Raw genomic sequence first — 22,112 nt, 5'->3', positions numbered from 1 at the left:
TTTCTGAGGGTACCAGTGAGACCTGTACTGTTAAACACAAGTGATTTGGTTGTACCAATTCCTTTTTTAAAAGAGATATGAGTACTTGCTTTTCAAAACAACACAAGTATAAGCAGTTTGGAGTGTACTTCCTGTCTTAGTAAAGAATGAAATCTCTTTCACTTTCACAAATCTGTGTATTAGTAAAAAGATTGGGGTTCACTCATCTCGTGCCATTATCTAAACCACTTGCAGCTGATCCCTGGAACAGGGACCTGTCCATGAAGCCGCTTCTCGCGAGCTGCTGCCAAGTTACTGGAAATTACCGTCAGTTCTCTATTGTATTAATACAAGATTTCTCTCCAGCCTCCACTGGAAGTTGTAACAGTTGGGAGCGTTCATGGGGTGAATATGCATCTAAATGAAGAAATGGTGGGTTTCCAGTAGTGTCGTGTATTTATTCCTTCAGGCTCCCTGGGACTCGATGCAGGCGTCCTAAATGTGGGGGAACATAGAGAAACTGCTCCTCGGGCCATGGCACTTGGGAATAGATACCTGCACATAGCCTGGTTTTCAGAGACCCAGGAGTACTGAGGAATAATTCTGCCCAAGTAACACAAAAGGCACACATTAGTAAAACCATCAAGCTGACCTTTGTTCTTCTTCTTTAGGAAAGTGCTAGAAAATGGCTATAAATAAAAATACCTACAAAACAACCTTTGCTTAGATCTAATTATACTCATCTAGATTCATTGTTCATGTAGTCAGAGAAGTTTTTAGCGCTTGCTACTTACTTGTAGTTAACACAGTCTTGGAATTAGAAATCTGATCTTTTAAGATAACTCACAATACACTTAAAAGTCATGTCTAACAGCTCATAGAATCTGTATGATTAGATTCTTGGGGTATCATGAATAGTAACTGTATAGGACTGAAACTTGGCATATGTGGATGATATATTACATGCTGATTTTTAAAATAAATTTGATTTTTATAAATGGACATAATTTTAATCAGAAGATGACAATAGAATGGATTTGTGGCATCTCAAGTGCAGAATACCTATGAAAAGGTTAATTCACGGCAGGACAAACTGATCCTAAACCCCACTTTGAGGAAATACAAGTTTAGATGGGTTTGGTTGATGTAAGTTTGACCCTTTGGCACTTGCTACTTAAGCAAGCTTATGAAATAACTCAGTGGTGAAATAAAGATGTTCTTCCAGCTCTAGACCCCTGTGTCACGGAAGAATGCATGAATTCCCTATAGCCATGGGGAATAAAGCTGGCTTAAAATTTCGATCGATTTGATTTATCAATTTCTTAATTTATTTTTTCTGATTCTCTCTTCCTAGAACAAAAACAAATCCATTTTTCTTAAACCTTATCTTTAAGGTTTGGTGAGTTGGGTTGGTTGGAGGGGTGACGCAGTCCTTTTAGAAATGCAATGCTTTCACTATTTACTCGAAGAAACGGCTATGAAATATGATTTAATGCTGCTATAGTATCATTCATCTTCACTGCCACCATATTTACAATAATAAAAACCTAACGGAGTCCTATGGTGATGAATTTCCTTTTCTGTTTTAGCAATATGAAATAACAGTAATGAATTCCAAGTGCGTTTATGACCCCAGCAGTATCGCTACAGGGAATTTTATAATACTGGCTTTGATCAGCTTCTCAACTGTAATATGTTAATAGATTTCTGTGAGTCTGTAATTCTTGCAAGAACTTTTCAAAGTCACATTTTCTGAAGCTATTATATTAAGTTGCTAGCTAAACTTCCTTCTTTTGCAAGTCCTACTCGTAAGATTCAGTAAATGTTCTTCTCACTACAATTACTGGCGTACAGATTATCTTGAAAAACAATGTTACGCCAGAACCGTATTCTGTATGACTATCGAGAAATACATCAAGCAACACTTTTATATATGTGTACTTGGGCAGTACCAAACTCAAGTGGCATTTTTGGGCCATACACAAACTTAAAAAACATCTTTTCCGTGTGAAGCTTTTAAAAGTATGGCATCAATATGCTATTTTAAAATTAATTTTCACCAACTTTATTTGCATTCCTTATGCAGTGTCATGGAACAAGCCATATCTGACACTGTTAATTATATGAAATTGGAATGAAGTGGAATGGAATGGAGAGTGGAGTGGAATGGAATAGGATAGGATAGGATAGGATAGGATAGGATAGGATAGGATAGGATAGGATAGGATAGGATAGGATAGGATGGAATGGAATGGAATGGAATGGAATGGAATGGAATGGAATGGAATGGAATGGAATAGAATAGAATAGAATAGAATAGAATAGAATAGAATAGAATAGAATAGAATAGAATAGAATAGAATAGAATAGAATAGAATAGAATAGAATAGAATAGAATAGAATAGAATAGTTGTCAAGTCAGCTGGTGTGATTTGTTGTGTTTGGCACCGGCCTGAGCAGGGAGCAGTTCCTGGCTGGACACTGAACCCAAACCCTGCAGTCCCCGATGATCAGAAAGCACTCAGCGAAATGTCCACCGTTCCGCTTCTGATCTTCCTAATTCTGCGGGCCTTTAGTTCTGATTTATGGGATCTTTCATGTATGCAATATTCATGCGAAGAGTAAAATAAAAGGCACATATAGCTGTCCTTATCTAATTCCTTAAAGGTTCTTTGATCTGCTAAGCCTTAACTATGGGAAATTTGCATAATTATGAGGGCTTTTTTTAAAACACTGTTAGAATTATTCTCTCTCATTAACATTCCAGTATGTTGTTAAAAGATAGCAGAATAATAATGAGTGCGTATTCCATGCTTTTACTTTCCCACTGCTCAATTCACTTGTAATCTTACAACAAGAAATACTGTTAAATTAGCTACAAGGAACAGCAAGTGCCAAAATGAGAATTAGATTTGCTAAGTACTGGCTCTTACATCTGTGGTTAACATCTCCACAAACCTGCTCTCTCAGAGAGGAAACTCAATTGCAACGGCTTCTTCGAATATTTCAGGAGTTTTATGCTTGAGATCAGATCAGGTAAATGTGGGAGAAGAATGCACATTCCAGTTTCAGTCCTGCTTTCTGATCCGTTCCCTGCGACCTGCATTCTCCATTCCCTCTTTCTTTTGGAGCTGTTATTTTTGACACCCCCCAGTTAAGTGTCAGTGTGGATTTTCAGCTCCACATCTGCATTTCCAGGCTTTTATTGGCATCTGTCATTGTGACATGGTGTTTTTCGGCTGAATCCTATAAGCAGCGAAGCATAGCATTGAGTAGAATATCTAGAGCCGAGCACAGAGTGAACTGGGACAAGGAGGGGGAGGATACATGGGTTTGGTAAAACTGACCAAATGCAAACTGTTGAGCTCTCTTACCTTACTAAATCTTCTGAGTTTTGAATAGAAGTGTGCGCAGTGACCGGTGCCAGTCAGGCTGCTGCAGCGACAGCCGCGGGCTCTGCTTGTGAACGGTTGGGACCGGGGCTGAAATGCACACGTGTCATTTTTGCAAGCTGGAGCGGGTCCCAGTAGCGATCGTCTGTGTTTTCTTGAGAAGCTATCTGCTTGCTGTGCTTGGTTTCATTTATTACCAACAAGACAAACTGATTTTCGTAGAACTAATGTCCTTGTGGACCCCGAACAAGAATAAGATCAGATACTTTAAATTTAATATGGAGTGGTTGTTCATTTACTGAAACGTTTTCAGAAACTGCGCAAGAACAGTTTCATGCTGTAGCCCCAGCACCAGACAGGCGTTTCATACCTGTCCTTGCGACGTTCCGCGGTCAATGCTGGGCTGTCCCAGCGAGGCTGCCCTGGGACCATCGGGCTGCCTGGAGCTATCAGCAGCTTTTTACCCGGCTTTTCCTTCTGATACCCCCTCCCCTTTCACCACAACTCCGTTGTTCTGTCTCCCTGCTTGCTTTCTCCCTCTCCTGTGTGACATCCGACCCCTTCTTGTGCTCTCTTTTCTTGATGTATTATGTCTCATATGTACGAGCTGAGCCCAGCAAGCTAGGCCCACCCTGGCTGGAGCTTTGGGTTGATGTTCTGTTTCAGGTTCTCACTTCCATTTGAAATGAAAGAATATCTTCTGTGTTTCAGTCCATGCTATGGGCATCTTAATTTTCTCTCTTAATTTTCTCTCTTTCTCTCTTAATTGTCTCTCTTAATTTTCTCTCTTAAATATGCCGATATAGTTTAAACTAAATCAGGTAATAGTTGCAGTTTGTATCTACGAAAAATATTAATCCCTTGGGCCAGGAACAGCAGAGCAATAAATGCTTCAGGTTTACTCAAAGATCAAGGCATAATATTATCATATGAATAGATTAATTGAATTGCCCCTATGGATCAAATCATGATTTCTTTAAGCGTCTGTCTGAGTGGAGCCATTTGGACTGATCACCCTTGCAAGGCTCTCTGCGGAGCTCTTTGGTGTTGCTTGGCTTTGTTTCCAGCCTTCCGAGGCACAGTGACCTTTCACACACTGTGAAGTTGTGCCCGTCAGGTGTTTCACAATGTGCTTACTCTTCCCTGTCGTTGCATGGAGTTCTCACGCTGTTTAGCTAAATTGGATTGTGAGGAGAAGACAAATGTCTAGCAGCTATTACGGTAAAGAATTTGGACATAAACATTGCAATATGTACCAGACAAAAGCAAAATAAGCTTAATTTCAATAGCCATTTGACATTGCAGGATTCACTACGTGAAATTCTACTATATAGAAGGAAGATGAGGTTTGTGACCACTTGAGGAACCTGAACACACATCAGTCCATGGGACCTGACGAGCTGCATCCCAGAGTCCTGAGGGAACTGGTTTGTTTGTTTGACTGATGCGCTTGCCTGGCCACTCTCCATGGTATCTGAGAAGTCCTGGCAGTCAGGTGAAGTCCTGGTGATGGGAAAAAGGGAAACATTACACCCATTTTTAAAAAGGGGAAAAAGGAGGAACCCGGGAACTACTGACCTGTCAACCTCACCCTGTGCCTGGGAAGATCATGGAATAGATCCTGTAGAAACTGTGCTGGGGTACATGCAGGACAGGGATATGATTCAAGACAACCAGCACGGCTTCACCAAGGTTAAGTCCTGCCTGACCATCCTCGTGGCCTTCTACAATGGAGTAACTACCCCAGTGGACGAAGGAAGGGCTATGAATGTCATCTGGAGTTCTGTAAAGCCTTTGACATGGTCCCCACAACATCCTTCTCTCTGAAATGGAGAGATATGGATTTGATGGGTGGGCTGTTCGGTGGAGGAGGAACTGGCTGGATGGTCACACCCAAAGATTGGTGGTCAATGGCTCCGTGTCTGGATGGACACCAGTGACAAGTGGTGTCCCTCAGGGGTCTGTACTGGGACCAGCGCTGTTTAACGTCTTCATCAACAACATAGACAGTGGGATCGAGTGCACCCTCAGCAGGTTCACGGATCACACCAAGCTGAGTGGTTCAGGTGACACACCTGAGGGACGGGATCCATCCAGAGGGACCTGGACAAGCTCAAGAAGTGGGGCTGTGCAAACTTCATGAGGTTCAACAAGGCCACGTGAAAGGTCCTGCATCTGGGTTGGATAACCCCTGGTATCAGTCCAGGCTGGGGATGAAGAGGTGGAGAGCAGCCCTGCAGAGAAGGACTTGGGGATGTGTCAATGAAAAGATTGGCTGTGACGCAGCCATGTGCCCTTGCAGCCCAGAAGCCAATTGTATCTTGGGTGTAGAGAGGGGATTCTGCCCCTCTGCCCCGCTCTGTGAGACCCTCTGGTCCAGCTCTGGGTGCTCAGCACAGGACACACATGGACCTGCTGGAGAGGGCCCAGAGGAGCCCCAGAAATGACCCGAGGCTGGAACAGCTCTGCTGGGAGGACAGGCTGAGAGAGCTGGGCTGTTCAGCTGCAGAAGAGAAGCTCCGGGGAGACCTTAGTGTGGCCTTTCTGGACTTCAAAGGGGCCAGAAGAAAGATGGGGCCAGACATTTGAGCAGGGCCTGTAGTGACAGAACAAGGGGTGATGGTTTTAAACTAAAGGAGGGAGATTCAGGCTGGACACGAGGAAGAAATTGTTGCCCTGAGGGTGGTGAGAGCCTGGCCCAGGTTGGCCAGAGAGGTGGTGGATGAACCATCCCTGGAGACATCCCAGGCCAGGCTGGACGGGGCTCTGAGCAACCTGAGCTGCTGAAGATGTCCCTGTCATGGCAGGGGGGGCACTGGGGAGCTGGGGAGGGCCCTTCAACACAAACTATTCTATGATTCTAAGAGTGTGTTCATGGCACAAGCTGCAATCATTTAATAATTGAGTAGCTGGATTCTGTTAAAGGGATTTTCTGGTTGCTGCAGGTGGCGATTCCCTGCTGGGATGTTTTTCTTTATAACTCTGTTTTGCTTAGGAAACTGACTTGAACTTGGAATATTGCATCAAATATTAACCAAACTTCAAATGTTTAGGCATTACAAGTCAGACAGCTTTCCTCCATGCAAAGGGCTGGAGTATCAGCAATATGATAGTCTTATTGTTTGGTTGGGTTTTTTAAGAGTTTCTAATTGTAATTCTGTAATTTTATGGTATAAAGTTATTCTTAATGAAAACGCATCTTCTTATGTAAATGCGTCAGATCTGGAGTCTGGGCTTTGAGAAGTATCCCAGTGTTAGCAGCACTACAGGTAATAGGTATCGAAGTTCCAGGTGTGCACTTTCAGTGCATAATTTTAAGCAGAACAAAGCTCTTGCTCCACTATCTGTTCTTTTCCAGCCAGTGACCTGCAGCCCCAAAGGCGGTCATGAGGGAACTGGAGCAGAGCTTTCAACTAAAGCCAAGGAAATCGCATTGTCCATCTTTCTAAAAAGCTTTCAGGTTTAGAATTGTTGTTTTTTCATTTTTTCCTGAAAGCCACTTTGTAAATTCCTACACATACTACACAGGTATTTCATTATTATCAGTTATATTTTTCCTTTCTTTTGCAGTAAGTGGCTCTGGCATATTTTCAAACAAAATAAGGAGCCGGGGAAACACTTTGGTGTGCAATGTAGCACAATTCTGATAATCCCTGCGAAGTCAATATCCCCGTAGTGTTCCACCCATGCACATTCACGGGGCAGTTTTACCCCGTTCTTGACGCGGCTCTGCCTGACTCCAGCTGTTCCACACGTGTTCACAGCTACGCAGCAATTTCTGCAGCTTCTGCGTGTAGTTTTTGGGAATAACCTGAGGTTTTTCTAGGATCCGTATGCACATCTAATCCATAGGGAAGCAGTCGTTCCTGTGGCGAACGCAGTGTTGAGGCAGATGATGGTACAGAAGAATTGAGCTGCTGGTCTGTGACTACAGCCTACAGCTCCAATACTGTGTTGTACACCATGGAAAGGGTTTTGACCAGGTATAAAGACTGTATGTCCAAACCAAAGCAACTCCTTGCTGTATTTTCTAATTCTGTTAGATTTTGGCGTTTTCTTGACAAGTTGTTTCATGCTTCACAAATATCTTCAGTTAATATTTTGGTGAATGTGTTGTAGCTTCTGATGAATGCATCGTTTTGCAAATTACAGGAAAATACAGTAACTGGAAGAAATAATGACACAACATTTGTATTTATGAAAATACATCTTGCTATTCAGTCCTCTAATGTATTGAATTGGGGGGACTTTTGAAAACCTAACTATCATTACTGTATTTTGAATTAATCTGAGTGGCTTTAATGGGCTACTCAAAAGTGAATTATATTTCATCAAGAAAATACTAATTTAAAAAAATTAAAAGAATGGCGCTTCAGGAGACCACAGGTTTGAAACCTGAGTTTCTGTTTCCATTTCAATTAGTCTTTCACCTCTGTGTCATGATCTTGTGTGTTCTGCTCTATTATGCCATAAAATAAGCTTATTTCAGTCAACAGTATCAGTGGTGTGTATCTGTTTATGTGGGTTTGTAAATCCAGTATCACACGTTATCAGTTCTATTTGAAGAAACAACAGAGAGAATTGATTCCCCATGTAAACACAATCCCCTTCCCTTCGGAACAACCCAAGCCCTTGTGCTGCTCGGGTCGGGTCACCTGCCATGGGGTTTGAGGATGTCCCCAAACATAGAAACAAGTGCTGTGTGTGTCATAGACAACACATCATTCTGTTCTTCAGACAAGACTTTGGAAAGGTTAATGATATGTGTTGCATCAAGTTTATTATGCCATGCTTCAAAAATAAGGGGATTGATTGTGAGATGTTCGAAGGATTCCTGGGTAGCAAACTCTAACGTTGTAAGGTTTGGCTGCCCAGGATCATGAGCTGTTTGTTAAACATGTGGTCTCTGACAGGTGGAAATCACTGAAAACCATGGCTTAAATGCTGAGGTTTCTTACTCTGCCCAAGGTTTTTGAAGCAATAAATGTAGTGACTTAATGATCTTAAACAAAAATATAACCACCAACAGCTATATCAATAGCATAGCCCATGATACGGGTGCTTCCAAATAACCCTTTGGAATCAAGAAGCATAAAGCATAAGACATAGTGTTTAATAGTGTTTGAAGTAGTATTTAAAAGTAATAATGTACAGCATGGACAGGGTAAGGTTTGGTAATTCCTGTTTATAGTAACAGTTCTGCTGATGGAACAAAAGAAGCTGTGAAGCAACAGCCACTTTCTCCCTCTTGCAGAGATTTCTGAAGCTTGAAGCCCAGTCGGGGTGAGACTGAACCCCCTTCCTGCCCGGACATGGAGCGATACTTTCAAATCTTCTTGCAACAAGTGAAAAACCATTTACAACAGTTTTACAACAGAGCAAATAGCTGGGGTTGCTATTTAAATTAAATTTGAATTACTTTCCTAAGTAAATTAATTACCAGTGACTGAGAGCTTCAGAAATGACAATAAACTGTTAGCAGCCCTCTCTGTAATTGTTCTTTCTATTTTTCATCTTTGTTCAAGGTTTTTATGTTTCTCAGATGTTCATCTTGTCATTCTTAATTATTTGTTTGCAATTCTAAGTGGAACATTTGAGTAACCATCAAACTCTCACGGCACTGATGACAGATATAGGTGGAGTAAAGCGAGAAAAAGACTCAAAGATCTATTTGTAGCTCAGCTCTGAAGGCAGCTAGAACCTTCACTATGCTGGCATCCCGAGGCCCGCTCAGCTGCTGTCTCCCAGATTTAAAGGCAAATACATAAAAGGTATTGCACATTTTTTGCTTGCTGTGTAGAAGCAAGTGTTCCTTTCTGACCTTTGCAAATGATCTCTTTACATCCTGAAGCATTTCGTTATCCTTATCTTAGTAGGCATGAGAACCAGTGTTAGTAGCCATTACATTATTCAATGCTTTTAGGAATTCTGGCTGCAGTATCTGACTCTCTAACCTCTTCAGGGCTGACTGCACACCGGCTATGACTTTTTCTTTCATTTCCTTTAATTTAGCTGACATTTATTTCATTTGTATGGTGAAAGAAAAAAGGAGATCTCAGTTGCTGTCTCCTCATAATCCTAAATATTTCACTCAAAAGTCATTCTGTAAGCTTTTCGATGTTAAATATTACAGCAGAATCTTGTTCTTTTGGGAAAAGTTCTTCTGAATTCAGCGTTAGTGAAGCAATTTTTTCACAAAAATGTTTTATTATGTTGTAGTATGCTCAAGTAATACATAACTTGTTTGGCTGTATAACGAAGTCAAACTTAATAAGTCCACTTTTGTTCCTTGCTACATTTCTATCGGTAACCAGTGCTTTCAGATATTATGTACTTACTCCAGTGCAAGAAATACTCAAATTTTAGAGTTGGCAATTGAGACCTAGAGATTGAACAATTTAGCCAAGAAGGTGTACGAGCAGTTGGTGACAAAGTGGGGACAGTGAGTGACAAAGTGGGGACAGACTCCAGGCTCAAGTCCTGTCCTGTTATCTCCATTTACTGGAAAATTGCCCATTGTGAGAGCAAAGCCCCCAATGCCCTGAGCTGGGTGGTCCCAAGCGGTGACACAGGACATGGCCTCCCAGCAGAGCAGGGAACTGCAAATCCACTTCAAATATTGCCACCTCTGCTTTCTGCACGGGGAAAAAGTAAATGTCAATCTTTAGAACTGTTGTTGTTTCTTTTGGCTAATAGCCTTTTAGCTTAATAAAAGGGAAATTGCATCAAGCTGATTTTTCAGATCTCATCTAAGTGTATTTAGTTGACATGTATCTTGCCTTTTTAAATGAAATTATCATAGCTCTAAAACTACAGTAGTGCAGGATATTTATCTCATGACTAAACCAGCCCATCTCAAAACAAGTCTGACAGCACAGGGCAAGCTGCCACCCAGAGAAAGAGAACGTTGGGTCATACAATCACAGAAAGGCCTGGGCTGGAAGGACCCACAAGGATCATGGAGTCCAACTGCTGTCCCTGCACAGGACACCCCACAGGTCACCTCGTGTGTCTGAGGGTGTAATTATGGTATTGAATATGGGTTGAAAATGAGCATCATCCCGTGTACGAGGTAGCTTGTCCACCATAACAAGATGCAAAAGCTGAGGAGCTTCTGCGAGTAGGTGTCATCTCTCGGAGCTTTGGTGCTCCGGACAGTGGCTCCCAGAGGCTCCCCGGGCTCGCTTCTGGGGATCAGGGGCGGCCGTGTGCCTGCGTTCATCTCCAGGAGCCTACAATGGGACCTGGGTTCTGTTTGATCTCAAAAGGGCTTTTTAATCTCTTGAATGGTTCTACTGGAATGCTTAAAATCCTAGTGAAAGTTGACGAAATATGTAACTAAGTCATTGAAGCGTGCTGCAAAATCCATCCTTAAACTTTAAATATTCCTCAGATAGCCACAATTTTGAGAGAGGAGAGATCTGTGCCCATGGAGGCCCCTGCTCAGCAGGACAGGCCGTGCTGCTCCTCTGCCCACATGGAGCTCCGAGATCCCTCAGATACACCAGCTCTGGCCTGGATACAGCCCCCAGTCCCATCTGGCCGGCCCTGCGGTGCAAAGCCCTTGTCACAGAATCCCAGTGTCAGGGGTTGAAGGGCCCTGGAAAGCTCATCCAGTGCAATCCCCCATGGAGCAGGAACACCCAGCTGAGGTTCCACAGGAAGGTGTCCAGGCGGGTTTGAATGTCTGCAGAGAAGGAGACTCCACAGCCTCCCTGGGCAGCCTGGGCCAGGCTCTGCCACCCTCACCCCAAACAAGTTTCTTCTCCTCTTTCAGTGGAACCTCCTGTGTTCCAGTTTGCACCCATTGCCCCTTGTCCTGTCACTGGTTGTCACCCAGAAGAGCCTGGCTCCATCCTCCTGACACTGCCCCTTTCCATATTGATCCCCAGGAATGAGTCCCCCCTCAGTCTCCTCTTCTCCAGCTCCAGAGCCCCAGCTCCCTCAGCCTTTCCTCACCCGGGAGATGCTCCACTGCCTTCAGCATCTTGGTGGCTGCGCTGGACTCTCTGCAGCAGTTCCCTGTCCTTCTGGAGCTGAGGGGCCACAACTGGACACAATATTCCAGGTGTGGTCTCCCCAGGGCAGAGCAGAGGGGCAGGAGAACCTCTCTGACCTACTGACCACCCCCTTCTAACCCACCCCAGGTACCACTGGCTTCCTGGCCACAAGGGCCCAGTGCTGGCTCATGGTCACCCTGCTGTCCCCAGGACCCCCAGGATGTTTGGCGTTTCCCAAGAGGCTTGGGTGGTGGTTGGTAGTTGGTGGTTGGAGTTTCCCCAGCCATGGCAGACACGGTGTGACCCGGGGCTGGAGCACAAAGCGGCTCCAAGCTGGGCCGTGGAGGGGAGTGCCGAGGGAGGACAGAGCTGGCTGCCGACTCATCGCAGAATGGGAATTCGGGTTCTTCAGTTCACACCCTGTCACGTTTTGTCACTTAACTTACAATGACCAATTTCAGGCATAATCTGTCCAATGTCAAAGCAGAGAAAAATCTGATGCTTAAAAAATACTGACCGTACGTCATGTCTTTGTAATGAACTGTTTCTAGTGATGACTTAAGCCTGCTTGTGGTTGTCAGGTGTTCCTTGAACTCGTTTCTATTGATCTGGTGAAGGGCTGAATTCACCACGGTGCTGATGAGATGCTGATACCATTCCTGCTGTGGAACCAGGTCACTTGCTAAGAGGCTTTCTAGAAAATGAATGAAGGATCTGCATACGATCTGAATCAGTTTGCCAGAAATCAAAAGATTACAAGGTTTCCATTTAAATGGAATAATCAGATACTTTGGAAATGGGATGTAAGTGAACCTGTTGAGAACTGCAACACTTGTTTGTTTCCCTACTGCCTTTTCGAGAAACAAAGAATGTTATTTTTCCCCTACAGTCTCTCCTTCAATCACTACATTATTACAACATGCTCTCACCAGGACCTAACTTGCAACCACTATAATCCTGTTTTCATTAAATCAGTTTATTAGTTTAGAATTTGTGCATGAGAATTTACTTTGCAAATTTTGTGACACAAGAAAACCGGTAGTTACCAATTAACGCTAATAAGTATTTAAATTAACCTTCACGTGTTGAGTCTGAGCTTGTAAATCAAGGGGACAAAAGACTTGGCGCTGCTCATATCAAAATAAGTGTGGATAGCTGATTTCTTCTCGACTTGTAACAAACAGTAGATTCAAATTAACATGGAAATGGTGCTCAGAAGAATCTCTTAACTAGAACTGTGAAGCATTTAAGCTGTTCTCCAAGTGAGTGCCTGCAAGTAGTTTGAAAATGTGGAATTGAGCCTTTAAGAATTAAATTACCGTGCCGTTGGTTAAAATCTTTTCAGCATTTTTACCGCTGCCTCTGCAAGGTGCATTTGTGTAGCAGGTGGGTGGGTTTGGGGTAGTTGTGGTTTTTCCCAGGATACTCATGGGGGCTCCTTGTCCCCGCAGCGGGCCAGCTCAGCCAGTCCGCACACTTCGCCCTCCAGCTGCCCTACAACGTGCTGGGCTTGGGACGCAGCGCCAACTTCCTCGACCACCTCTACGTGGGCATTCCTCGTCCTTTAGGAGAGAAGGTCAGTGGCGGTTTCAGGTTGTCCTAATGTTTATGGTGTTACCTTTCCTAGCAGAGTTTGGATGGCAACACTGCTAGGGACATTGGTTTGTTTTTTGCAGCAGCAAGAATATAAAACAATAAGTTTGAATACAGAGAAGTTTGCCTAAAATAACTTTGTATGCCTGTTTTTTGGGGTGTACGAGCTCTGAAGCCAGCACCAGGACACCAAGATGGCTGAAGGTGTCTGTAAATGTTAGCACAGATATCTAGTGCTTGTTTGTATAGTAAGTGTGTATTAGATCTCATGGTCTCGGCTGTAACACTTGCCTCACATAATCCTTTCTGCCTCGCTGATAAAACCCTGATCAGTGAGATGGAAGGTGGAGATTACCGTGTTTATCTAATCTTCGGATGAAACATTAAAGTGGGGTCCTGACCATTTGCAGTCTTCAAAGATCTGATGGTGCTACTTCAAAAAGCGAAGTATTTGAATTAGCTTACTGGCCAAATCCTGATTTGGATAATTGCTTTGCCTGCCTCCTTTGTAGCGTTGGTGCTTTTCTTCTTTCCCTGTTATGCTATTGCTTTGTACTTTTTAAGCAGACGCTGTGTTTCATGTCAGAAATAGTTATTTTGCTTTTTACTTTTTTTTTTTGAAAGCACTTTGAGCTTTCAGAATAAAAGGTTTATACAAACATAAGGGAATAATCACTTATATTTAAAATCCTTTTAGAAAAGCAACTGTTTTCTTGTTCCTCCTTTTGTATGTTTCAAGAGAGAATTCCTTTGCTTTTAAGTCGGTTTGTTAGGAGCTGACATAGCCTTTGTTTTTCTTTCAGTCCATAAGGAAACAAGAATGGACAGCTATCATACCCAACTCCCAGCTGATAGTCATCCCCTATCCTCATAACGTTCCTCGAAGGTAACTTCATTTTGATTTGCACTTCGCAAAATCACATTAATACAGAGTTTAAACTAGGCATAACGTGTAGGTTTACAAATAGTCCCGTGTTTAGAGAGTGAATTTCCGAACAGTGGCAGGGGAGGTGAGCTGTGCGGAGGGACTCGGCAGAGCACTGTGCAGGGATGCACGGACCAGAGCCAAACTATCACAGTGTTACCAGCTCATACAAACAGTGAAATCCATCGCCAGCTCAACTCCTGTGAACAGTAACATATTTGCTGGATTTACCAACATTCTTGTTGACAAATTGCAAGCACGGCAATGATTGAAGCAAGCGGTTTTGTTCCAGCAAACATGCAATTTCTGTCTAGTTGCATCTCAAAGCTTTAGTTCCGCCTTTGCGAATGCACTGTCTGCTGCCACAGGTATGAATGTTTCTCTTTAAGTAGAGGTGAATTGGTTGGTTACACAAGAGCTTGAATACCGAGTTCATTTTGCAATTAAAACGTTTATCGCGGAAAGAGCACGTTTCTCTCTTTGCTATTAGAGAAAACATTGGTCGCATTTTCCAGCTGCTCTTTGCCGCTTGATCTACTAGTGAGGTCAGTTGCATTTATCATGCAGAAATGATTTTGGCATCAGTTTCAGCAGTTAATTTTACTATAGGACAAATATCAGTTGAGAAGTGATGTGCCACTTGGGTTGCTAATTAACAACCGCAGTAATAACATCTGCCAGATCAAGAAAATTTACTTATTGTCTGGAGGTACTTAAAGGTATGTGTTATGCAGAAATTTTTCTGTCATCCTTCATCTATTTTTGCTTGCCTATAAAGTAAGTTTATGGACACTGTAGAACAGCAGAGGATAGAATACCCAGAAGAAATCAGATTTCCTACTGAACACTGCTTAAGTGGATAGGCTTTTTTAAGATGGAGATGATGATCCGTGTGAGGCCTCGGTGCTGCCACTGGTAGGAGCTGGGCTACAAAAGGTGTTCGCTGAGCCTCAGGACCCCACAGTGTTCAAGCAATGTCCTCCAGAAGCCCTTAAAGTGCTTCATTTTGTTGCTCCTGCCATTCTCCTGCCCTCATCAGCTGGTTCTACTGCCCACAGCTGCAGCTGGCCCTGGGTGAGCCTGGGGCTGAGCTGCGCGGCCCGCGGGAGCCCCTGAATGTAATTGTGTTAAGTCATAGATTTCCAAGTAAACACCATTAAGCCTCATTCTCTAGGAATAGGCACTAGTTTCTGTAGACTGGGTCATTACCTGCCTTGCACTAGAAGGTTCGTTTCATCTTTATATGTTAAATCTGATTTCTGCTTCCTAATGGAAGGTATTAATGTTTCCGTGGATTTTCTTCTGTTGGACAGCTGGAGTGCCAAACTGTATCTGACCCCAAGTAACATTGTGCTGCTAACAGCTATAGCCTTAATTGGTGTCTGTGTTTTCATCCTGGCTATAATTGGCATATTACACTGGCAAGAAAAGGTAAGCTTAATTAACTACATTTTTTCTATATTTTCTATGCTATTGAACACTTCCTAATTTTCTACGGTCTTGTACATTGGCTTTTTTGAGCAGTTCTCTACTATATACTTTCTGACTTAGACTGCATTAATTCCCAAAAGGTGTTTATTATTAATTCAGTTTTTACTGCAAGCTTAAAAATTGGCATTGTTTTTATTTAAGCTCTAAGACACTTAAAAAAGGAAATGAAGAGCAGCACGGATAAGCTTTTGCCATTAAGCTGTTACTTTCAACTAAATGAGATGGTTTTGTTTCATACCTAAGCTTTCTTTTTTGCAGAGTTTTAGGGAGTACTGTTGTGGAAAATGGCACTTAAACTCAGTTTACTTACAGTGAGTTCTGCTGGTAATCTAAAAATAAGGAACGCGTCCCTTTTTCTCTATTTATCTCTGCTGATTACACTGACATCAGCATTCAAGACTATAGGGAGCCAGTGGTGTACACATTGGCTGCTTTGCTCTGTGTATCTGAATTATACATGCAGGGTATAGAAATCCATTGATTTTGAGAAGCATTTTGAAAGGGGCCTTTCACGTCACAAAAGAAACACGTCCCCATTTTTCTTAACTATGCTCAATTCGCAATCATATCCAACTGGCAGGATTGCCAATAAATGCTACTACATACCCAAACCATAATCTTAGCTGTCAAATAAAATTACTGCACATTTTGACATGGTAGAGCTGTTTGTTATTTTGTGCTTGTGGAAATAAAATGACCTTGTTAAACATTCAGATAGGCTTTGCGCATGCCTCATGTTCAAATGGTATTTGTCAGTCTTTGCTCTTCAAAATGTTAAATGCAGTCTCCAAAATAACAGTACGGCTGGGAATAACGCAGGCAAAGCAAAGAAACGCGAAGTTGGTGTGAGCGTACGGGGACACGCTGCTGCTGGGAGCCCGGCCGGGTCCAGCGCCGCCTGCAACACGTTTCAGCAGCAAGAGCAACAGAGCACACACTTTGAGTTCAGGAAGGATTAACTACATATCATTCCATCTGGAGAAATGGAGATGTAATGACAACGTTTAAAATAAGTCTTTGTGCAGTAATTCTTGTATTGTAACGTGAGCGCGCTGAGCCACCCCGCACCCATGGCACTGAAGTGCTGTTCCGCTTATTATAAACACATTCCCAACTGCTGCATCTTGCTTAAAATAGGCACAAATATTTGGATCAATTGTGTGCATTTTCAGACTACTCTATAAACCTTTGTTAATTCCTATAATTTTCCGGTGCCCTCGTATAGATTTTTACCTTCCCAATTTTTAGAAAAATGGTTGAGGTACAGAACAAATCCAAATCTTGACCAAGGCTGTATTGCACATCACGGACATGGCTGGGAGTTAAACTCCGAAGTTCCTTGTTTCTAAGCTTGTTCTGTAATCCTCTCATAAAACCACTGTTGTGCCTAAGTGCTGTTTGCCCTTCCAGATCTCTAGAGCACCTATAGCAGAGAAAGGAAGGGGGATGTACGGGCAGCTACAGCCTGTTCTTTCCCCAGAGGGTGTATTTGTCTGTACGCTGCACTGGTTTATTTAGCAGTTAAAATAAACCACATACATTCACCCCTGCAGATACGTAGTGAGAGCCATTTGTCTACAATAGTTCTCATACAAGTATCGTCCTGTTTAAATAACTGTAGGAGTCAGGGACAGTGTGTTGCTCTGTCATGACATAGAAATGTTGGATCCATTTAAAAAGAAGAGGTTTTAAACCTCGGTTACAAGTTTTTGGTTTTGATACATCAAATGAAAGATAAATCGAGGAAGAATTCACCCCATTATTCATCTGAGGGCCTTGATATTCCCATATTCTGATTTTTCATAACGTGCTTTGTGGTCTTGAGGCCGGTCGTGGGAACACATGGGTGATAATACTGCTAGAGAAGTTTTGATGGATTCATCAGAGTATCCGTTACTGTCAAATTTGAAGCAGTAATTTTGTCAGGAAGCATACAAGAAATGGAGGGAAAATTGCTTTCTGAGTGAGACTATAACATTTTGTGGAAGGTGACGTGCATTTCAATGCGGGAGGGAGTACAGCGCTCCCCTCTTCCCACCAGTCTTGACATTCAGAATACTCCTGACATTGAGAGAGTCCTGCCAAAGAGACACATCTGGAACTTCCCCCACCGCTCTGCTGCTGCCATGAGTGCAGCAAAACCCACCGGGAGTGGAACGGAGCTGCTGCCGCACGTTCCGCGTGTGGAGAGAGCTCCGGGCTGGAGCCCGAGCAGCCGCCAACCTTCCTGGCACAGCGCGCGCACCAAGCCCCACCGAAATCGTCATGTATATTGATAACTGAGATGTGAATCTGAATGCCCACACAGCCGCATACTGTAAAGGCTGTAAAGGCTTTCCTTCATTTTACTCATCTGTCGAGAGTTTGGATTGCGGGGTGACAATAAAGCCCTGGCAGAGGTATTGGTAACCTCGTCTCCCCCGTCCCCACTCAGCACAGGTGATCGGGAGGGAAAGAAGGACAGAGAGAAGAGAGCTGGAAACATTAAACATGTTTTACTAATGCTACTGATAAAATAGAGAAAATAATACAAATCATACAAAACCAATCCTGAAAGTCTCAGCAACTGCAGAGCGGCACCCGAAGTCCTGGACTGGACTCTGCAGCAGCCGGAGCTGGATTCAGTCTGTCACTGGCCTCAGTTCGCAGGGATGACTCGCAAGGTCCTCTACTCATGTCGCCATAAGGAAAAGGGAAAAAAGGGATGAGATCCTCGTGATCTCCCACTTTTATATGAAGTATTCACGTGAATGGGATGTTATACATAGTTGGTCAGTTTCTTGGTCACCTGTTTCTCGTTGCCCCTCTCACGAGATGTGAATCTGTCCTTATCAATAACCTCACATTCCATTGCTGTGTTCACCAAAACATGGATCTGGTTCTCCAGGAAAATGCAGCTCATATGAAGCTTTAGCTGACAGGCAAATTCACTAAAAGAGAAACTTGGTTTTTAACAAAACCAGGACATCATAAAAAAAAAAAAGGCATAAGCAAGCTAAAAAGCATTTAAATCTGCTTTGCTAAATTCTGTGATGCTGGGATTTACACATACTGGTCATCATGACAAAACCCCTGTTTTCTAGAAACGTTCACGCTGTGTGTTCAGAATTGCTCAGTAAGGGCTGTGACACTCGGAAACCGCGTTAGGACAGCAGGGGAGGCTCGTGGCACCACGTTTGTACCCATTCCGTGGAGTGGGGGTCCAACTGAAATACGCTGCTTCTTCCCCAGCACTGTCCCAGCTGCTCCTCCAGCCGCTCGGCGCATGTTCTGTGTAACCAGGCAGGGCAGTGCGTCCTGCGGCTTGTTCTCATCATCCACACCAAACCGCGCAACGTTGTTAGCCTACTTGGTGCTGCTAATGGCAGGCTGAACTGCCACCCCTGGCTGAACTTGGATTTAACAGGAACTTTTTGAAATAATCTCCAGTGTAACAGATGACAGTTACAGTTACTCCAGAGTCATTTCATCTCTTATTTATAATGCAGACTAAATAAATGCATACTAGGAAACATTCTTCATTTTGTTGAAATATTCCTTTTAAAGAAGCATTGCTAGAAATAATAGAAAAGAATGGGTCATAAATACTAAAACAGCTCAGCATTAACAGCAGAAGCCGATTTTCAGTAGATTATTACTGTTTTAAACTGCTGTCATTTAAAAACTAATTATTGGGGCTTTTACTGAGCTTTTTGCCTTTTGTCAAATGAACGACTTGGAAAAATGAGCCGTTCTGTGCCATTTGACAACGTGCTTCTGTCCCCGTATCGCTCGAGGTCCCACAAAGTGCTTTTTCATTATTGTTTTCCAGAAAGCGGATGACAGAGAGAAGCGGCAGGAGGCTCATCGGTTCCATTTTGATGCCATGTGACATGCCTTAATATTTCTGAAGGAGCTGCTACTCATTTGCTTAATTGCAATACTGAATTCTGATTTGTGAAATGATTACCGTGACATACTGCTGGTGTGCTATTTGTAAATGTTGCATTATTTGGTAGTAGTTTGGAAAGTAGTAAAATTAGACCTGAATGTCTCCCAAGGCCTTTCTGTTAACAGACTGTACATAATAGGGCTTGATCTTTATTTAACGGAACTGTAAATTTATTTTTCTTAGTAAAGGGATCAAATTGCATGTACCATTGTTTACGTACCACCAGTTCTTTAGCAATATTAGATAGGGCTGTGTAAATAAAGTGTAGTGTTTCAGTGAGCAGAATACTTTGTACCACCTGAATTGCTCTTGTCATTTGTACATTCCTGCAAAATAACCTGCATTTCTGAAAATCCAGCTTGAGCAGTTTCCCAGATGACGTGGTCATTCATTACGTTGATTGTACTCAGTGGTGCTCAGCCTGAAGTGTTCTGTATTTCCCTTTGTTTAAACCCGTCTGTGCAGTGGCTGAAGGAAGGGGGCCTGGAGATGCACCAGCGGCGGCAGTGCCGCTGCAGCCCGCAGCTGGGCGCGGGCAGATGCAGTATTTATGTGTGTTACTGCTACAGACAACACAACGCATTAAAAAATTAAAATCATAGCATGTATCGGCATTACGTAAGCTGGTTTTATAAGTAAACTAGAACCATATTTATTTTAGAAAGGCCTCACGTCGTTATGAAAGGAACTTTTCATTTATTTATTCTATTTATAAGAAGGGTCAGGGACTTTTTTGTTTGGTTTTGGTTTTAAACAAGTTTGAAAGAAACATTTTGGAGTGGCAGAAGAATGAGGACTGACTCCCTAACATTCATTGCTAAAGGATGAGATACATGAAGATCAAAGTGAGAATATAATAGGTCAGTCAGAATAAGCCATGTATGTTATGTGTGTGCACTCCTGTGCCCAAGTGTCATGAGGATGTAATAATCACATCAGGCGAGTAGCTCGACTTCATATATTTACAATGGTGACAAAGGTGCAATTGCTCAGTGTGCTTTGGATCTTGGAAGAGTCTCAAAATAATCATGCTTTAATTTAATAGTGATTCAGGACAGGACAGGACAGGACAGAAAGCACAGGCCAGGACAGACAGGACAGGATGGACAGGACAGGACAGAAAGGACAGGCCAGGACAGACAGGACAGGACAGAAAGGACAAACAGGACACGACGGACAGGACAGGACAGGACAGGATGGACAGGACACGACAGGCAGGACAGGACAGGATGGACAGGACACGACGGGCAGGACAGGCCAGGACAGACAGGACACGACGGACAGGACAGACAGGCCAGGATGGACAGGACAGACCAGGACAGGACATGACAGCCAGGCCGGACAGGCCAGGCCGAGCTGGTCCTGTTCCCCGCTCACGCTCAGCGCCTGCTCCCGCGGCAGCACTGACCCGTCCCCACAGCAGCACCACGTCCGAAAGTCCCAAGAATTGCCGAGAAGCGCTCTGCCACCCGTGGGGTTTATCAGGGATTTCCAACGTGAACTGGTGAGATTGCAGCAAAGGAGACTTGCACCTGACATCCTGTGACCACAGCGCCTTTCCTTCCTGCACACCTTCCTTAGAGTGGCATGACAAGGTAAGGTTTCTGAGATAAATACTTCACGCTGTGGGACTTTTTAAACCGCGTTGATAGAATTTGCTCCCGACAGCAACAGCAATAACAGTTTCCCAGCTCAGAGAAGCAGGATCCAGCACGTCGTCCTGTCTGTGTCTGATGGTCGTGGAGCCTAAGGCCAAACGCAAAATACCACAGGGGCAGCAACGTTGGCTGTAGCCAAATATAAAAACCATAGATTACGCTCCTTATGGTTTTTGGAAAAACAATTAGGAACTAAATAACCTCATGCTGACATTTAAGCTGTTCTCAAATTAACAATGAACTTGGTATCTTTTGCTTTAAGGTGTTTTGCATGCTCCATAGCGCATCATTGCATCACTTTGTATACCATACATTGTTGGTATGTTAATAGTTTTCTTTTAATAAAGTTTACCACAGGTTCTAACTACTCGTAGCTTGGCTCACGCCACTATATGCACACTTTTTTGAATGAAGGCATTAAATATTGTTAAACCTCTTGTCAAAGGTTTCATGTCGTACTTTGGTTTTCTATTCTATAAGCATCACTAAGAGGTTCGAGAAGGGTTGTTACCCGTCTACCAGTGAGTGTAAGAAGGCAACACACAAAGTGTAGTTCCAGGTGATCATCACAATAACCGAGAAGTGAGAAATAGTTGTAATGCAGCGTTTTCCCAGCCGTGTCCCTGCCTTTGGAACGGCTGCAGCGCCACATCTCACCTATGGAAAACACTGTTGACGTGCCAGCTGACAGATGGCTGCTGAAACACCATCTTTCTTTGTTCTCATTTTCCATTAGGAGCTTTACAACTGAATCTTCCTACCAGATTTATCATTAATGCACTATAATCCCCCAAGAAAAGACCCAACTTTGCTGCTGCAGATTAATGTGCATATTCTGTAGAGCACGGGAGGAGCGGGAGGGACGGAGGAATCCCCTGGCGAGCCCATTCTAACACATGGCGTTAGTAGAAACATTCGCCACGATTCATTGAAAAGTCATCACTGTAAATGCACCGAGTGAGTTCAGGACTTCTATAACTGCTTTCAAAGACACGGAACAGCAGAAGTCAGTCCCTAAGTTTCTACTACATTATAATCATCAGCACTCAGTTTTGTTAATGTAAAAGCATTCACCATCCTAGTTTTGAAGTTGTTCATAACCAAAAGAATTATTTTTTTTTAAATCCAGAAAATACAATTATG

General features: G+C 43.2%; 1 protein-coding gene across 1 annotated transcript in view; it reads left to right on the top strand.

The window, feature by feature from the left end:
* Positions 1–21,413, top strand: part of ITFG1 (integrin alpha FG-GAP repeat containing 1) — an 89,093-nt gene extending 67,680 nt beyond the window's left edge. The window contains exons 15-18 of the mRNA XM_065848293.2: positions 12,823–12,947; positions 13,768–13,850; positions 15,203–15,320; positions 19,192–21,413. Coding sequence (XP_065704365.1) covers positions 12,823–12,947; positions 13,768–13,850; positions 15,203–15,320; positions 19,192–19,251 — 386 coding nt within the window. The 3' untranslated portion in view covers positions 19,252–21,413. The remainder of the gene's footprint in view (positions 1–12,822; positions 12,948–13,767; positions 13,851–15,202; positions 15,321–19,191) is intronic.
* The last annotated feature ends 699 nt before the right edge of the window (positions 21,414–22,112 follow it).

Source organism: Patagioenas fasciata, chromosome 13 (assembly GCF_037038585.1).
Source record: "Patagioenas fasciata isolate bPatFas1 chromosome 13, bPatFas1.hap1, whole genome shotgun sequence".
Classification (NCBI taxonomy): Eukaryota; Metazoa; Chordata; class Aves; order Columbiformes; family Columbidae; genus Patagioenas; species Patagioenas fasciata.
This window is presented reverse-complemented; position numbering and strand designations above follow the sequence as displayed.